The 20041-nt window shown below is 42.1% G+C and overlaps 1 protein-coding gene across 2 annotated transcripts in view; it reads left to right on the top strand.

Moving 5' to 3' along the window:
• Nucleotides 1-435: 435 nt before the first annotated feature.
• nedd9 (neural precursor cell expressed, developmentally down-regulated 9) overlaps nucleotides 436-20041 on the top strand; it is a 37316-nt gene continuing 17710 nt past the window's right edge. The window contains exons 1-2 of one of the 2 annotated variants that reach the window (XM_083926039.1): nucleotides 436-471; nucleotides 18259-18672. In XM_083926039.1, the coding sequence (XP_083782165.1) occupies nucleotides 18265-18672 (408 nt within the window). In that variant the 5' untranslated portion in view covers nucleotides 436-471; nucleotides 18259-18264. Of the gene's footprint in view, nucleotides 472-3677; nucleotides 3881-18258; nucleotides 18673-20041 lie in introns of those variants that run through there. The other variant, XM_083926038.1, reaches the window with a different exon arrangement.

Here is a 20041-nt window from a genome sequence, read left to right as displayed (position 1 = left end):
ACATTACACAAACAAGTGTTTTGAGTGCTCTTACAAGAGAGCATTCATCTGAGGATATGACTGTTCAGAGGGGGACAATGAGGGCCGATAGGGTCCCTGTGATTGTCATAAATGAGCTGACACAAATTAGAGCATTCGGAAACACACGAGAGGCAGGCTAATTACAGGAGATTTCTACCCATTTAGAGTAAACAGACGGACTCACATCAGGACTGTATGTGTGCAAGAATAGCATCAGAATAACTTGTTTTCTGTTTGACATGCATGCAGAGAGAGCTCAATACTTTGCAGAGAGGAGCCGTGTGCACTGAGGAGGTGTTAGCAGGGTGTTGCAGAGAGACGGAGGCTTTCCTGGTAGTTTGTCAGAGATCTGTTTGGGTGTTTTCTTGTCACTCTTGCCATCCGCTACTGAGCTGAGTGCACAGAGGTGCCATCTCTGCTATCAACCGTGCCGTCTTCGCTCAACTCAGGGTGAGCACTAAAGATAACTAAGCAAATGAATTCAATTAATGTAAAATAACGTGCGAATTAATGTAAAATAACCTGTACTGTCTTTGTTAAGCTTTGTAACATGGTTATATTATGAATTGTATTCTGTGCTGTACAGATTTAAATGATTTAGTGCTTTCTCTTCAAATTAATTTAATTGAGAATGTAAAAACACCAGTATTATCCAGGTAATACAGGAAATACTCGTACTGTAAACAGTAGTTATCATTTTCGGATTGTTGCACGCACCTGAGGTACGCGTCCAGTGTTTAAAGAAGTGTTTAGATACTTTGCTTAAGTAACATAAGTGTGAAAATACTACATGTAAAAGTCCTGCAATCAAAATGTTACTCAAGTACAATAGTAGTAACACCAAAATATACAACGTACCAAAACTAATATTACTCATGATGCAAAATTAAGTGAAGTGCTGCAATGATATGAATGAAAGCAGGTGACATCTTTTCCACATTTACCTGTATCTCTGAAGATTAACTGACCCGAGAGGAAACCAACAAATACCTGTTTTTTGTGCAGCTTTTCAATCATGTAAATAAAGCTGAAGTTATTGATGTTTGAGTGTGGATACACAGCTCAGAGAAGAAACTTGCGTTAATGTATTTATTTATTCATTGAGTAGCAGGCGGCTGGTGAGGAGGAAGCTCTGTTCCTGGGTGCTGTAATGTTTCTCTGAACCAACAGACACATTTCCGTGCAGAAGAATATGCGACATGATCACACTTCCTTCACACTCAGGGTTTCACTGGTTCTTAGAAAAACAACGGACAGAGCTGCAAGAACTTCCTGATATGCAATCAGTGTTAATGTTTGTTTTTTCTAAAACGTTAATGTATGTGTGGCAATTACGAAAAATTAGTAACCAGCAATTCAACGTGTAAATGTAATGTAAAAATACCTTGTAGCGCACATAAGTGTCATACCATAGGCTATGTTTTAAGCTAACAAAAGTCACATTTTCATAGAAGCCAACAAGGCAAATAACCTGACCGAGTGGAGTTGAATGTTTGAATTGCAGCTAGCAAAATCTTTAACTTTAAAAACAACCTTTAAAAGTGCGGCCTGCGGCTACTTGCAGTGCTGGGTCTTTGAAAACCTGTAGTGACCAGTACTCTTAGCGACCTGGTGCAGACAGGTGATACCCGGGCGTTAGCTTGAGCGCCGCTGTTTGCATTCAAATTTCTACCTACTTCTTCTCGGCCATGAGCTGTGTACGAAGTCATTCCCTCACTCACTATTCCCTATATAGTGTTTATTAAATAGTGCACTGTATAGGGAGTGACCAAACGAGATTTCAGACACTAAACTGGAATCTTCTAACAAATTGTTATATGTGTGACGGAAGCGGGTTCGCCCAGCATCTTGTAAACAAACAAACAAACAAAAAAACTGTAAAACTGTTTTGCAGTGTGTTTATAATGCAAACCTGCTCTCAGGTCTTGGTATTGTGTCCTGATTGCGAGCTCTAATAGCCCACGGTTCCCTTAATTTACAGGCCAGTTACATAAGTCAGCTCGTGAGTAACGGTTGTACGGAAGTGCAGTTAGCTCTCAGATACCTGGCTACCGTTAGCGCCTCTTCTGCTTCTTCTCCTTCGGTAAAACATGGCCGCTTTGCATTGTGATATACAAGAGCACGATGTAGGGTACATCGTTTGTACACTCAAATTAGCTGTGCATTGTGGGTATTTAGAGTGAACTATATAGTGAAGGAAATTAACCACGGAGAATTCAAACACCACTACAAAATGGCGGACACACTACATAGTGCCCTACTTCTATGGTAGGGAACGATTTGGAACACAAATCTGAGTTTACAGTCATGGTACCTTATATTTTTTAGATTCAGTGTGACTTATACTGTCTGATCATCAAAAGGGATGTCAGAACCTGCCTAAGAATAATCACATTTTAAAGTTTTCATATGTATAAAATTCATCCAGTGATAGTCATCTGCTCTTCTATTGGCTCATTATAAAAAGGAACAACTAATATATAATGCGGCATACTTTTAATATACTCTAAAGGTTGATTATGGAGAATGAGCAGAACAGCGCCGTCTAGTGTCTCAAGATCGTAGTCGAAACAACAAAATATAATTCCAGCACTCTTGTTGCCGTGTTGGTCAGACCCGGTCCTGACCAGAGTCTGTTTGAGCCTGTTTGAACCTGTCCCCTCTGCAAATCGCACCATAAAAACAAGTATTAGAGGAGTTTGACTGACAGTTAGCGTTAGCCGTTACAGCTAAGTAAACATGACAGTTAGCTTACTGATCAAGGAGAAACGTTGCCTTTATCTCCTTTATCTCAGTCCATGGAGTGAATGCTTGGCCTATATTGACTCTCGTTTTAGCCCGTCTGCGGTCACTCAGCTAGTGGGACAAATAAGCAGCTGCAGGATTGGCAAACTCCATTTTACCCAGTGCCAGCCTACAGTAGCTGCACCTAACAACAGACAAACCTGGAAACCTGCAATGCTCAACGCTATTGGCTTTATAATGGAAACAGAACATGAAAGAAAGTCATTATTAAACCAGTCAAAAAAGTTTAAATATTAATTCAGACTAAAAAAATGTATGTATGGAAATGCAATACTTTCATTCTGTACCCCTCACAACGCCCAGAGGGTGTATTATTGTCTCTATGTGCCCTGTGATAGACTGGCGTCTTGTCCAGGGTGTACCCCGCCTCACGCCCGATGTCAGCTGGGATAGGCTCCAGCACCCCCCGCGACCCCGACCCCGGGAAGCGGTTGAAGATGAATGAATGAATGAATATATATATATAGCTTTCCAATGAAGATACTACGTATTCAACCTTTACTATAACAGTTAGAAAATATTATTTTTGTTTTTTAATCGTGATTATTTTATTTTTACATTATTGAACAACTGTATAAAGTAGTAGTAGTAGTAGTAAAGTATTTATTTTCATAATAATAAATAGAGAAAATCCACCGTCGTGTAACAATGACGTCAGATTTGTAACAGAGCTTCACCAGTGAGGGAGAGACGGGGTGAGGGGGGCGGGGACAGAATGTTGCTCCGACCAATCAGCGTCTTCTTATGCAAATGAGCTGGTCCGCCCGTCAATGTGGTGAAGCGCAAATGTGGAGTGGAGGAGCAGAGAGAAACGGTGCGGGTTCAGACAGAGAGAAAGAGAGAGAGAGAGAGTGAGAGAGAGAAAAAGAGAGTGTGAGAGGTAGAGAGAGATTGCTCAGGCTGCTGAAGGTCTGGATGGCTGCGTAACCGCACAGAGCAACACTTCAGCCCCGCAGTTCCTCCGATGTGCGCTCTTTGATGCGATAAAGCGGATATTTCACACACGCACTTTTACTGGAGACAAACGGAGAAGAGCTGCAAGATGAAATACAAAGTAAGTGCATTCTCTCTCCCTCTCTCTCTCTCTCTCTCTCGTGTCATTAACGGAGCCTTTGCTGGAAAAATGGATTTGCAACAAAGCTGATTTCTTTAGAGGAGTCGACGTGTGTGTGTGCGTGTGTGTGTGTGTGTGTGTGTGTGTGTGAGTGTGTGTGTGTGTGTGTGTGTGCAGTGGTTGTGAAAGTCACTTTGGGTTCTCAAATATAAGTTGTTTAAATGTGTGCATCCGGGTTTGTTCCAAAAATTGCATTGGTTGAAGAAAAAAAGGGAAACTGCTGAGAGGATAGTGTCTCTTATCTTAGTAGGTGTCCCTGAGTTGAACCTACGGTTATACATGTGTAATGTGCTTTTATGAATGTTGTTTTGTTACATGTAAATAGAGTATAATCGCACCCTCCTCCCCCCTTTAAAGAGTAGAAATAGCCACAGAAATACAGAAATCTCAGATTCTCCAACCAGTCCAAACACTGTAAATCATTTCACTGAGAGTCAAGTTGCCATTTCCTGGTTATTTCACCTCATTATTGAGTCACACGTGTCCTCTTTAGTGACCCTACTTGTTGCTGTTGGACTTTGTTTGGTTATTGTGTTATTGAGCTGGTGTTAGGCGTGGACAATATGGGTCAAACCCTCCATAGTGATTTTATTTATCTGCTTTTATTATGGTGGCAACTAACATTTATTGTCATTTTCTATTACTGGATCGATCAATTTAGTTGCTCTATGTCAACGATCAATTGTCAAAATATAGCTAATAGTATCTGTCACATGAGTAATTGATTAATAGGCAAAAAGTTTCATGTTTATATATATATTGGGATAAATTATAGTTTCAGGGAAAGCGTTTTTTTTAGGGGACTTAACACAATTAGAGACATTCAGGATTCAAGATTCAAGAAGCTTTATTTATCCAGAGTTAAATTATTGTGCAACAGTTAAAGATTACATTAAAGGTGGAGCTACTTAGCTTCCTAATTTGTAATTTTTTTACACTTCTAGCTGAGATCGTTCGAAGCTTTCACTGTCGGATGAAATCATAATTGCTCTTCGCTTCAGCACGTAGCCAATCAGGAGGCTCCGTCCTGTCAGTCACTGAGGTCTCCTGTGTGATTGACAGCTTGTTGCAGCTTCACCTGAGCTTTGGGAGCGACCGTTGTGCGGAAAGTTGACTCGTCCTGATCTCGCTGGACTCCTGCTGCTTCGTGAATGCTTTTGAGCTTTTAACACCATTTGTGAAACACATTTAGCCGGAGACTCGGAGAGCTTTGAACATAGGAGTTCGTCTGCCTCACCATATTAGGGAAGCAAAAAACAACAACCCACGTTGGGTTGATTCAGGGCAGTGGCTGTTTTCTGAAGCGTTGAAGTAACTGTTTTGGCTCACAGTTTTTTGGATCCCTTTTTTTTTTACTTCTTCACTATCCACTGGGCCCAGTGTCACTCTTGGCTGGGTGCGGTTGTGATTGGAGGGTGGTGCACGCTGTGTGTCTGCGTCATGGTCCGAACTGAGTCATTGTCCGGTTAAGTACACAACTCACAGAGCGGAGAGAGCCGGAGCCAGTCAAGGGTGGTGATGACGTTTTTGGGCACGAGGCCAGTGAGCGTAGCAAGGATTTCAGGGGAGAAAACAACCTCGAATGGGTCTTCATGATCACCATTTTCACCCTGAACCAGACAGCTGATCAGTGGATGGAAACAAATGTGATCAACACAGTGTTTGTCTGTAAGAAGAGCTGACGTAAAACTGCTTCTTTGTTTGACTTGGGCGAGATAAGGACAGCCTAGATACCTTGCAGAGTGCTCTTTGCTTATGATAAACATATCTGCATTATGCAACGCAGCCAGAGGGAAAAGTAGGGTGGCAGCAGCAGGAGAAAAGAAAGGACACGTTCTGCGTCACTGCTGTTAATTGAGTTTCTCGCAGGTCAGCCCTCACAGACACAAAGTTCCCCCCTCTATCAGATCTCAGCTCTTGATCTCAGCTGCGATGAATTATTCACAGCTATATTAAGCGCTCTTTTCCTCGCAGAGTGGTAATGTTTCAACACGAGCTTAACGAGGCGGCCGGCGCCCCATCACATGTCCTGAGGTGAGGTTGCTGCAGCCTGGTCAGATGCTGCCCCTCCTCTTTTCCCACCCCTGGCTACCAGCTTGTGTTCAGGTGTGAAGAGAAGGCTTGTCTTACATATAGGTCCCCTAATGCACATAATCCCCCTGATGGGTCCGCACACAGACGGATCTCTGACAGCGTCTGTGGGGCCCAGAGGTTTCTGAGGAGGAAGAGCATGATACTTAAAGGAATAGCTTTGGGGAATTACACTTATTTTGGAAAGTTAGAGATTTATACCACTGTCATTAAACATTCAATGTAAAACTGGAGACAAGCGCAGATGCATCTCGTGTGTTTGAGCTTGTGTACAGAAGCTGAAATGTAAGAACAACAGTTTGACGGATTTATATAAAAGCCCAGACACACCACACTGACAGAGGCCGATTGTTGCCTGTGTTTCATTGGAGTTGCACTTGAACACAACGCAAATACTACCGTTGATGGCTAACTAGCACATTCTGCGCCTGCGTGAGAGGAAATAACTCTTCACATTAGCAGGCGGCGGTCGTCTTTACTAAAAAAAAAACGGAAAACAAGAGACCGACAAGATGGATTCATGGCGCTTGTTAGCCAGTTAGCACATTAACGACTCAAAAAATAATCTTACCTGATATAACACATTTATTTTCCAGCCAGTATCAACTTGCTTTTACTTTTTGAGTTTTGTAGGGATTAAACAAAATGTGACCTTCAGAGATGCTGTTTGCCTGAGTACTTACGCTAAGCTAACCGTCCCCTGCCTCCAGCTTTATGTACAGATGCTATTAAACTTCTCCACCAGAAAGACAATAAGCATATTTCACCAAAATGTCAAACTGTTCCTTTAAAGAAGATAAGTTAAAAATAAAAAGCGCCCTCATGTTCTCACCCAGAGACTTCCACAACCTTAAAAACTCATTCCTTCGTAGCTGACGTAACTGTTGCAGAAATAGCTTCACAACCACAGTGGGGAGAGATTAGGTGAACCCACATTCTGTCCAATTTGTGTGTGTGTATGTGTGTGTGTGTGTGTGTGTGTGTGTGTGTGTGTGTGTGTGTTTCCTTTAGTGTTTCTTTTTTTTGTTATGGGTTCAGGCTCCAGGCACTGGTCCAAAAGCAAAAGAGGGCTGGAGGAGAGTGGAGCAGACATTGTTCTGAGAGGGAGGAGGAGGAGGAGGAGGAGGATCTGTGATGCTGAAAGGGCCTGCAGAAAATGAAAGAAAGAGGAAGTTGTGGGGGGAACGCGAGGGCAAACAGAGTTGGGGATGTATTGGGAGGTGATGGGGGGGGATGGGAGCCTGGAGGTCGAGGAGTGCCCCATGAGAATGAGAGCATTCCAGGCGATCGTGCGTGGGAAGGTTGTAGGGAAGATGCACATGATTGTTTCAAGGTGCCCCTTTACATTGTTAATGAGTCTGGCAGCACCGGGATACTCCGTCTATTCTTCCCTCTGCGTTCTGCAGGAGGAGACTTTTGTATTCGCCTGAAAGAAAACCAGGCAAACAATTTGTTTCCTGCTCCTCCGCAAGGTTCTGTGCTCACATTGGAGCAGTGAAATAGCTTTTCCACGTGCTTTTCTTTCCCATCCTGAGATCAAATTCAATACTAGACCACTGCTAGTTAAAAAGTTATTGTACTCTCACACTGTGATGTCGAGTTTCCAGTACATTTTAGTGCAGAATGACTTCAAGTTTGCTCCTGTGCAAGATTTGCAGTGAGTGTGAAGAGCCCCCGAACCCCCCCCACCCCCACCCCCTCAGCCCAGCCAGAATGAATAGCACCCCCCCGCTGCGCCCTCGCACCGTGAGCCAGCCATTAACATTTGAAAACGGTCAGCGGGAAGATAGACTGCATTGTGTGCTCATTTCAACCACAGAGAGAGAGAGAGAGAGAGAGAGAGAGAGAGAGCAAGAGACTACCCTGCATCAGCAACAAAGCATATAATCATTTCCATGTTTGACCTTTGGCGGAAATCATTGTCGCCGCCCCCTTCCTTCAACCGTAAGGAATGCCAACTATTTTTGCAGGGTCATCTCTCAAGATGTAGCGGGCCTCCGTCAGCTCGGTTCGACCCCGAGGAGAGTCGGCCCTCGTGGCAGATAACAGGAAGCGTGACAGTTGAGCACTGAGTTAGTTACGGTTGAGTCCGGTGATTTGTTTTATTCTGCTCCAGCACCGTGAGCAGGGTGTTCGTAAAAACAAAAAGCCAAGGCTACACTCGCTTCACGTCGCCCGTGTTGTTTTGTTTTTATAGCTTCAGAGCTTTCAATATTATTAAATGGAAATATTATCATTAAGTATTCATACTTTTGACAACGTGAATCACTTGTTTGTGCTTTGGAAATGTGTTTTGAGGACGGTCAGTGACTTTAACTGGCAGAACATCATGTGATGGAAGTTTGATGTAGAGTCGTTTTGGTCATTTTTCTGTGGTTCCAGCTTCGGAAATCTGTGAATTAACTGTTTTTCTTCATCATGTATTAAATTAAAGTAAATATCCTCGGCTTTTTGACTGCTTGGTTGCAAAATTATTGAGGAATCGAGAACAAAACCTGCATCTGAGAAGTGACTAAACTGATTCTTGAAACAGATTTCTAAACTTTCATTTATAAGAACTTCTCCCTCATCTACATTTGCAACATTTTCCTGACAACATTGTTGTGGTTTGTTGATGCTAGATTCACTAGAAGTTGCTCTTTTTCTACTTGGGATATTCTCTGCCATTGAACCTCACTGAAATAAATCACAGTTTCGAGCTGAAACAGTCGTTAACTTGATTGAACCTTAACTGGCAGCTAATTTCATAATGGATTAAGTCATTTTTATCTGGTTTAAGCCTTTGAAATGTCAGGTTTGTGTCTGTTTTTCTATCAATGTAAGTTAAAACGACTTTGCGTTCTGGACTGTTTGTAAATAAAAACCTTTAAAGACATAACCTCGGGTTCTGAGCTCTTTTCAAGGGCTTTTTTCACAATGAAAGTCCTAAAATGATTGAATATAAGCGTTAGTTTGGCCCTAATCACATGATCGACCTCTTACAGAAAAGTAAAAAGCAAAATCTAAAACTACATCATCAGTAGATGTTTTTAAAAAGCACTGAAGTGTTAAAAATGGTGAATGTAACAAAAGATTCTCCTTTTATCCCAGATGCCCTTCATGTTTCAAAAGGGGGGAGATGGCACCCTCAGTGGTTTGTCTTCTTGTGTCTGGGAGATCTTTTGCATAGCGTGAAATCAGGAAGACATGGGAGTGAATCTCCATCTCATTGGATATTCCTATATGTAAAAACCCTTCAGCGTGGCCCTGCGGAGATACCATGAAACATATTTCACATCTCAGCTAATGCCCCCTGGAGGGATTAGCTCTCGTCTCCGGGGGTTACCACGATGCACTCACGTACCTTCGTTTGGCATCGATGCCGAGCTTGGAGACAATCCACCTCTCTGCTCCGCCAACGCTGAGCGCCTCTTGGCTGGGGCCCATGAATACCATCCATACTGTTGTTTTTCTGTGTGTCTGACACTGTTTTTGACCCCTGTAGGTGCAGTAAATTGGCTTTTGTAGGTCAGATGTCAGTGTCAGCAGCCAAACAAAGCCTCTTTTAGAGCATGCAGAGATTCACAACTTTGCTCAAAGACACTTCAACAGCGTGGATCCCGGGCAACGCGGCTCCTCAAATTGTCTAGTCTTCCTGCTGCTTCGTGGAATGAATTGGCAGAATATAAGAGGCACAATGTTTCCCCACCAGCTATTCAACACACTTTTTTAGGAAGAATATCTCCAGTGTGGCTTTCACGTCTAATTATAGGCTGCACTTGGCGCTTGGGACCGGAGCGAGGGAGTCAAAGATGTGAAGTGATAAGACGAGGTCAGTGGAAGCCTGGAAGAGCTGCGGGCTAAGGAGGGGGGCGTCATGTCAAGTTACCTTGTAGTTTATGTGACAGTAAAAAAATAAAACAGCTATGATGAATGGACAGAGTGGGAAGAGAGGAGTCAATTTAACCAAGAAGTTACTCAAATCACTTCCTGTGACTAAATGTAAAGGTGGCTGAATGCCCAGGATGACTGCATCAGGACTTTTACTGCTGTAACACATGAGATGACACAGTTCAGTCAGATTAGTAGGATAAAAGAGTAAAGACTAATGAATATTTTCATTATATATGAATCTGGAATCAATCCATTAATCGTGTTCTCTATGAAATGCCAGAAAATTGTGAGTAAAATCATCATTATCCAAGTCACAAAATGACATTTATTCAGATGCACTTTTGTCTCAAACCCTAAAAAGATCAGTTTACTAACATACGACAGAAAAAGTAGCAATTACTCAACTTTTGATAAGCTGATAAAAAAGTATTTTTAATAAATGTGTGAACTTACTTTGGTTACGTTAGCCTCCAACTAGCTTGCCAAAAGATAGAAAAACCACTCTTCCATAACTATTTATTAAATGAAATAATGTGCAATCCTGAGACAAAATGTAATAAACTGAACAGTAAAGATAAATTATGAAGAAACACAGAAATTAAGTGACTGATAAGCGCTAGAGTGGCTGGCTAGATCATTAGCAGTTAGCTACAGCTGCAGTCGTGTGGTATTCTCTCCTTTACTGAGCTTCTATTGCAATTTGTGGTGTGAACAGGCCTTAAAGGAAAAGACTTTATAGCCTCTTTAACACAAGCAGCACTAACACGGAGACTCTCAGCTCTCAAACGGAGGTGTGTTGAGCATCAGTGGTTTGTCACAGCTTGCAGTGTGGTTAGACGCAACACAGCACACCATATCCTGTCAAAGAGACCGTCGCCGTGCAGTTGCTGTTGCTGTAGAGATGTTTTGAGGTGTGGAGATTTCCTCGCAGCGTTGCATCAGCAGCTCGTGAATCACAAATGAGAGAAGAGGGGAAGGTGGTGGGTGTCATATTTACACTGGGGATACAATAGTCTTTTATGCAGAATGAATAGAGCCTTCTTCTGTCAGCCTGAAGGAGATTGGTGTACCGTGTCTTGATTTCTGTGCTCCAACGAAAATCTCCACATAGAAAACAAAAGCCAGTGACGTGATTTCTGTTTACCAATCAATGGCTGATGACCGCGAGGCTGGAATAAGCTATTGATTTATATTGAACAGTTAGTTCAACAGGAACCGTGTCATAACAATTGATTTACAGCCGCTCGCATGAGATATCAATCGGTCATTGTGTGGCAGAAGTTCATGTGTCGGATCACGTTTCCCTGCAAAGTTGTGACTTTTTCCACAAGACTTTCAGAAATAGCGGAGGTGAAGTTTCACCGAGCCTGCTGTGTAATTATGTTAATACACGGCCCACTGGTTTAAGCTGTAATCAGAGGGCCAACCTTCCTGAAAAATGTCCAGATGAAGAAATTACCATGTGCTCTGAGCTCTGAACCGCGTTCCCATGAGTCTTTCCTACCCAGAACCCTTCACACGGCCCATTTATTTGAACTGGCTCTCACCCGCTGCACTCTGAGGAACGGCTCGTAAAAAGTCATCAGGTCCTCATTACCGTCATTACTATAATTATTTTCTATATTTAACCATGTGAAATGAGGCCAAATGAGCGCTGGTTCGCCCCTCAATTCTGCGAAACCACCCCGGGACACGTGTCACAGTTGGTACGGCCCTAATTTCCACACCGAAATGCAAAGTTCTCACAGTCGGAGCGTACCACTTTTTTTGGGAGCAGGTTGTTTTTTGTTTGTGTTGAAACATCCTCGTCTCTTTGAAATTAGGCCTGCTCCCGTTGCCGTGGGGATGTTATGGTTCTGCCGTGTGGTGCGGTGTGGTTGTGCTTTTGGCCCGCAGTAGCAGGAGAATTGAAGTATTTGTGAGCTGCTTCAGCCAAAGCCACCTTCATTATTATTAGATTGATGTGTGCCCTCAGAGAGGCAGAGACAAAACCACCCAGAGAGCCTCTCACTGAAAGCAAAGGTGGGGCCCTTCCAGCGGGCGGTGAAGTTACATAAGGTTTTTATTTTTGGATGGTCAGCGCAGGCTTTCCACACAGGACGTTAATACTGTTTGTGTTCAGACGAGACGCCGGTGGAAAAAAAAAAAAGCCCTGTTGGCGTGGAGGTGTGTGAGTCAGACAGCTGGGTCTTCAGGCTGTGTATCGAGCTCCAGGTGCAAACTCTGCACGGCTCAGCTTTACACGGTTCCTCTCTTTCTAATGACGAAAACATGTGAGGTCGTGAGGAGCCAGATGTTGCAAAGGGCAGACCTCGGAGACCCCGAGATATAAAAATATACACGCGTGTAAAGGAGTTTTATACCTTGTTTTTCCTTTTATACCTTTATAGTAACTAAGCTAAAACATTTTTTTAATCATTTCATCAACAGGAAAAACCTAAAAGTTTGTTTTAATGCAAAAAATAGTGAAAATAATACCAAAGATTTTCTCATTCCTGCCTCTTAAATGTGAGGGTGTTCTGCTTATCTCTGTTTCATAATTAGAGAAACTGAACATGTTTGTGGTTTTGGACAAAACAAAACATTTCTTCATTACTGTTTGACATTGAAAGGACAATATTCATTACTTGTAGCTCAAGGTCATGTCTTAAAGTTCTTGTTTTATTCACCATTGGTCCAAAAACTCCTAAATATTCAGTCCACTATCAGATGCGTGACAAAGAAAAGATGAAAATTCTCACATTTGAGAAGCTGAAATCCGATATTTGGCATTTTAGCTTGAAAAATACTTGATTATATGAGAAATGATTGATGAACGAGGCGTTTCATCTCTAAATCAGAACAAATGGTAGAATTCAAATAACAAACATTTAACTAAAGAAGGATTAAAAAGGCCAGTTAAGTAAAATCAGGATAAATTGTCTGATAAATGTAGATTTTAAGAAGAAAATAAAGGATACAGCATTAGACAGTGGAGTTGGGCAGATGAGTAAATCACCGATGTTTTGTTTTTTGGGTGACTTTTGTAATTTTATTTTAATGGCCCGCCTCTGAGGAACGGGCATATCGCAAACGGTGGCTAGTTGGGGATTTGTTTTTAAACTATTGCCCAACCCTTTAAGACAGCCTTGTTACGACATGTTGTACAGGTGCTGGTATAAAGCAATATACTGAGAAACATGTATTATAGAAAGTTGTTTGTGTAAAGCAATGCAAATGCTCTGAGGGCCTAAAAGGTCTGAAATATAGAGAAGTCATTAAAAGACTTGAAAGATAATTAAGAGATAAGATCTTGTTCTGTGCACATCTGCCGACGTGTGTGATTTCATCAAGATTTAAATGTCAGCTTCATATTTACACGAGGAAGCAGCGGAGCGCCTCTCTCGCCTCGCCGACTTGTAACAGATAACTTCCTGGAAGCTCGTCCGTGGGTGAAGCAGAAGGGGCCCTCCCCGCCTGCCCACTGACAAATGGCAAACACATGTGTTTATAGGAGGATCAATGGCGAGCGGTGGAGTCACCGTGTTGTGCCAACCGATGTTTATACCAGAGATCTGACGCCCGCTTTAATAGTCAGTTTCACCTGCTGGGATTACAGTGATGCTGCTGCCTGAAGCAAACAAAAACAGGAGCATCACGTCTGCACGGAGCTGTTAGCCATTACAGCTAACGACATGTTGGTTCAACGTGATGAGGGCTGATGTTGTTCAAATCTTCTCCGGCTCACCGTGACTCATTCTTTATTGTTCGAGGTGCTGTAAAAGATCATCCCTATTTACGACGTCTGCACGGTTACTTCCCCACAAGCCCGACAGAACTAAACCACAGTGAGAACGACAGGCTGATGTGTGAAACACGTGTCAAACTTCTGTTTTGGGATCGTTGTGGTCTCCACACTCACCTCATCTAGATGATTCTGTATGTGTTCATGTTTGTTTAAACACTGATGCAGAGCAGTTCCTTCTGCTGCCACTGACGACAACATGTTAGTAATCCTAGTATACCTTTTAGGTGTGACATCAACACAGCATTTAAGCTTTGTTGACATTATCTTTACAGTATGTCGTCATTGTTTCAGTTGTAGTTAACCGATTAATTAGCTTTAGATCCATCTAACCTCCATAAAAACCAAATATAAAGTATAAAAGTATTGAAGTGGGAACTTAAATCCAAAAACTAGTCACATTTGAAGTTGTAAAATTAATAAATAATCATTTGTGTCACATGCAAATAGATAAAACATCACTTTTTGTTGTCCTGTCTCTGCAATGTCTCGTTTGTTGTTGTTTTTTATGCAGCTTTGTTTGTTTGCGCGTTTTCTTACAGTAATATACATAAAAAGCACTGTCAACAAGATAGATAGAGTTTGGCAGAAGTAATTACATAATTCTCTTTTTGAACATAAGTTTAAACATACATTTAAGAGTCATTGGTTCAAAATCATGTTTTTTCATAAAAGTAAATGATAAATCAATGTTTTCGATGTTGTTAAAGAGGACCCAGAACTCAAAACAATACATTTGAGCAGCGGCGTGTTTGTGTCTCTGATCTGTTGACGCCTGAGAAGCAGAAGCGAACACCTCATCGTGGTTTTAGTGGATGGATGCCAGCTCACGGTTTCTCTCGCACCTTTTCATCCACCAGCTCTTATCTCTGCTCTAGGGGGGCGGAAACATACAGGTCTGCTTCACTAACTTTTTATACGTGCATATATATATATATATATATATATATATATATGTTGGTTTGTCTGCACACTGTCAGCGATCACTGTAATCAGCGGAGACAAAGGAGCGTGATACGTGCTGTTCTGGCGGCTGTGATGTGATTTAATTTCTCCTCTGAGCATCAAAGACAAAAGCAGGATAACGGCCTCACGCAAGGACAAACTGAGTATTCTCGAAAGGCACGTACAAGTGATTTAAGAGAAATTGTGGCATTCGTCAATTTTATCGTACTTGTTGTACGAGTCATGTACAGGGAGAAAACACTGAGGCGTCATGAATCTCCTGTCAAATTAATCTGAATATATACTTCAATTTGCCGAGATTACATAGAGGTTATGCTCACTCCCAAAGTAGCCGCATAGTCTTTCTGCAGATCTGTTATTCTGTCCAGTATTTCCCTCCTGACAGTGTCACTTCACCCAGTGTGGGCTGTAATACTATCTTGTCACTTCCCCTTGACGCCATCTCATATTTGTCTTAGACCATTTTTTGGTCCCCTCTAAAGACAATGCAAAACTCTTTTGGTCTGCAGGACTTAACAGTGCTAAACAGCTAAATACTGTGAAATTACTTTGTTTCACTCATGGTTTTCCATTTTTGTGAATGAAATGTGTCCACAAACAGAGCAGAGCAGGTCATTTGGCAATTTCAGGGCCTGTCGATTAAGCTAAAGATCGCGGTCACATGTGACATTCACGAGGCTGTAAACGAGCGATTTACAAATTCATGCAGTTAAAAGAGTTTGGTGAATCCGACGTAGAGAGAATGAGAAGTTTAGCAGAAGAATGCAAAAGTGCTCTTGCGTGAAGCCCAAAGTCTCAAATTTATTCAAACTCTAATTGGAGCGGCGGTTGTAATCACAGTAATCAGCATTTTGTTTCCTCATGGTTGCCTCCGCCAGCCTTGATCACATTACTCCAATGAGCATGAACATCCAGTTCCGCTCCCATCGGGCGACATCGACCTCCGGGGGTCACGATCGAACTTGTTGCATTAAGCGGGTGGGGGCGATTGTGAGGATGTAATTGTGCGACAGGTGTTGCTGGCCCTGACAGTGCACTTAGACAATAGCCAGGGAGGCGGTGAGAGATAACGACATTAGAAGCAGAGAGTTTCACATGGGAACTGCCTGAGTCGGGGAGGAAAGAGGAAGGCCAGAGCGGGTTCAAGACAGCCTCAAAGTGAGCTTCCTGATTCCCACACTGAGCGACTGAAGTGTGAAGCGTTAATGCTACAGAAAAAAAACAAAAAAGGTACTAGAAAGATAAGTGAAACTGAGGGGCGCCTGTTCTCTGAGAAGCTGAATTTAGATGCTTTAAGCAGTGTTTCCTTTTTACATGTTTCTGATAATCCTCACTCTGTAGAAATATTTATATGTGATCTAAACGTGCATGTAGCTTGTAGTCCGATTAGGGAATCAAGATTTTATCCTCCTCTGAGCTCATTTCATCGGATACAATTGAGTTTAATCCAAGCTGCAAAACGAGTTTATGAAGGTTTGAAGTCAGCAGCAGCGTGGTTTAGAGCCAGACAGATATTGTTGTCTGTGTATATGTTATTTTAAGGATGTGTGCTGATATGAAAACCTTTTTACAGAACATATAATGCAGAAAATGATGCTTAGAGTGATTTCCAAATGTCTTATTTATTTGTATTTATACTTTATTTAAATGATCAGCAATTGACTGATACTGATCATGATGTTTTTTTAGCTAATTTTTTTTATATATACTTTATTTAAATGGTCAGCAACAGATTGATACTGAAATGATGTTATTTTTATTTATTCTTTATTTTCTCAGTGTTCATTTAAAATTAGTTGACAGATAGTTAATACAGTGTATGTATAACGTATAATAATTTCCATATTCTCTAATAAAGTTATTTGTTTAGGAAAGCAGCCTCCTGAGCACCTTTGCAGAGTTTATTGGTAAAAAACCCACAAAGAAAAGGTCAATTTTCATTCAAGCTCAGAAATTCCCATTGGCCCGTCACAGTAATCGTTGAGCTTTCTCGTCTAAAATCTGTATCGGTCTGAAAAACACCATATTGGGTGGGCCCTGTGGTTTTTAACTCCTATTTCCCTTAGTTTCTGTGTCATTTTTAGCTGTTTTTTAGCCATTTTATTGCTAAAGCAAAAGCAATAAATGTCTAACAAAAGATATGCCTCTTGTTTTTTACTGCCTTTACAAGGCCACCGCGACTGTGCAGTGGTTGTGCAAAAATAAGATAAAGTAGGGTAGTTCGCTGAGAAAACCGAACCACGATCGCTGCCCTTTCCCTTAGTATCTAACATTAAGGTGCCCTTGAGCAAGGCGCTTAATCTCTAATTGTATTTATGGAGCTTACAAAGCCTAAAGTACAGGACTGTTGTCGTGCTGCAGCTCCCAGGAGTTCAAGTTTGTTATGTGAGGATGAAGCAGCTAAAAAGAGTGTTTCTACTCAGTTAACTCCTTCCATGGATGAATAAAGGCTAAAGGAAAAAGACTGATGCATTTACTGAGGCAATTAGTCTTTAAATGCCTTTTTTCAGACAGAAGTGGCACACTCTGGGGGTTTTCCTATCTCCAAAATCTGGGGTTTTGAGTCATTATCCCTCAGCCCTCACTGGCCCTTTAGATAACTGTGCCCTGGAGCGCAGAGCGAGCCGAGAAAATCCCATCAAGTTCAGATTGGTTTGAAAGACATCTGGTGTGGAGCTGGGGGCTAATGGGATCCTGCATGGTAATTTGAAGTGCGGAGAAAAGTTCACCAGCATGTCAGCTACCAAAGCGTTTTAAAAATGCCATAAAACTTGAGTGTTTTAAAGGTATAGTTTGGCATTTGAGCGTGGAGATTGACGACTCTCTCCACCCACCAACACCTCACAAACTCACACGTTACATCTCGATGGTTTAACCTGAACAAAAACCAAAGTGTTGATTTACAGTAGTTGAGGTTATGGCGGTTATATGTTACGGCAATAATTACATCATTAGGATGTTCTGATCGTTGCGTGTTGTGTTCATTTTGCACTAAAGTTCTCCATAATAATGAGTCATTGTCAAGTATTTCATCACAGAATCATATCAAAATAGGTCATTTCATATGGACTATTTATTTATTGAATTACCAGAAAACATGCAATATCATGATTTATATGGTCATCGGGATATGAAATTACCGATAAAGATCCTCATCCTCAACTTGTCATAAACGGTCATTTCCTGGGTAGCCCTGCGCGTCAAATGCATGATGCTCCATTGAAGTCACTGGGAGAACGTGGTTAACAGGTTGAATTTACAAGAAACTATGTGGTTAGGTTTCGGCGGCAATACCACTTGGGTTAGGTTCAATTAGTGTGTTTGTAATGTAACTACAGTGACGCACAAGACATGAACGGAGAACCAACCTCCTTACGTGGAGTTTGGCGCTCTCAATCCTGAAGCACTTGCTCTAAATGTCCATCACCATGGATGGATTGATAGTCCGGTGGGTCTGGCACCGACGCATCAAATGGGAACATTTTACCTTCCTTTTACCTTTTAGGTTTATTACAATACATGAAAAGCTGTTGCTGCTTTCTTTTTGCTGTTAAAATGAAGTAAAGAACTTTGTCTGATGAGTTTCTGCTCCTTCTTTCTGCAGAACCTGATGGCTAAAGCGTTGTACGACAACATGCCGGAGTCACCCGAGGAGCTGGCCTTCCGTAAAGGGGACATTCTGACCGTCATTGAGCAGAACACAGGCGGCCTGGAGGGTTGGTGGCTCTGCTCCCTGCACGGCCGCCAAGGCATCGCCCCAGGCAACCGCCTGAAGTTGCTGATTGGACCCATGTTCGAGGCCCAGTCACCGGCCGCCGCTGCCCAGTCCCCTCCTCAGAGCTCAGCCTATCAGCAGAAGGCGGGCTCAGTGGGGGCTCAGGGGATCTACCAGGTGCCGCCCTCCCTCCAGAGTCCACAGCAGCAGAGTCAGCAGAGCATCTACCAGGTTCCTCCTGGACAAGACATCTACCAAGTACCACCACGGAGTACTCTAGCTCCTGACAACACCCCAAGCAAGGTGAGACCGAGTGAGAGCTGCATTACACTTCCCTAGGGCTGCAGCTAATGACTATTTTGATTATCAGAGAATCCGTCAATTAGTTTTCTGATTAATCATTTAATCCAGTTATGCACCACGGACCAGATGATTAGCGTCCCTTTAAGTAGAGGGGTGGAGCTCATCAGTGAAACCACCTGCCGAGATGATTGGTTGAAAGACCACCTTTGGACTACTGGCTCTACAGTGAATAAAATGTATAAAAATAACCCAAAAAAGGCTCATTACAAGTTGCCACAGCTTATAATAGCTGGTTTCGTCCAAGCAACAGTCCAAGACGGACAAATATTAAATTTACAATGATATAAAATAGAAAAAAGCAGCAAATTCTCACATTTCAAATGCTGTGAATAGAGAATTTGTGGCATTTTGACCTGATGAATGTCAATTCTCATCAGTGTGATCGCACACACAGAAAAGCAGATCGAGAGCTCGGAGAGATTGTTGGCCTGCCATGTGAGATGTGGACAGGGTGTGCCGGGCCTGGTGCTTACCACAGAGCAGGGTAGTGTTTTTGTGCAGGGCTCCTATTTGGCTCTATATTGGCACACTGTGTGTAGCAGAGCCAGTCTAAGCCACAGAAGGGCAGTGAATATGGGAAAAACTTGTGGAAAAGCAAACAGCACAGAGCTGTTTTGGGGGATTTTAGCTGAGCCCAGCTGCCCGAAAGGTTTTTTCTGTATTTAAATGCTGTACACATGGGTGGCTGGCAAACCCATTACACCTGGCATGGCCCTTTACAGTATAGCTAGAATATCCTCCAAGCAGTGTGTCCATTGTGTATATTTGTTGTTTTTACGACTGCAGGGTATATCATTTAAAGCATATGTCCTAAAATAAAAGCCTGTTATTGAACCAGAGTGGATGAAGCTGATTCAGCTTCTTCAGTTTAAAGAAAGACTTCGAATCCAGAAATAACAAAATTTTCCTTTTACAACAAAAACTTGAATCCATAAGCAGTAAAACACATCCTTAACTCAATACACTTCAGGTTTTGCTACTACTACCTTATGTGTGTCACTTAGTGTATGCTAGCTAAGAGCTAACTTTAGCCAACACAGCAATAATAACCTATATGGTTGGTGATGTCCCACCTAACAATGAAGACCGGTCACTTAAGAGGGCTAATGTTAGATTAGCTAACACTAGCTAACACTAGCTCCCTAAGTGACTGTTAATTTGATTTAATTATGGTAGCTAATGTTAGCTTGAAGTTAGCTTGTGTTTTCAAACATTAGATAGTCACTTGGCAATGTTAGCCAACACATCAGCTAACATGTTGAGCCTATGAGTTGGCCAACATCCAGTTGCTTATTTTGATTGATGTTGG

Source organism: Echiichthys vipera (assembly GCF_963691815.1).
Source record: "Echiichthys vipera genome assembly, chromosome: 13".
In the NCBI taxonomy this organism is placed as follows: domain Eukaryota; kingdom Metazoa; phylum Chordata; class Actinopteri; order Perciformes; family Trachinidae; genus Echiichthys; species Echiichthys vipera.
The sequence above is the reverse complement of the archived record's forward strand: the minus strand, read 5'-3'. Positions and strand labels throughout refer to the sequence as shown.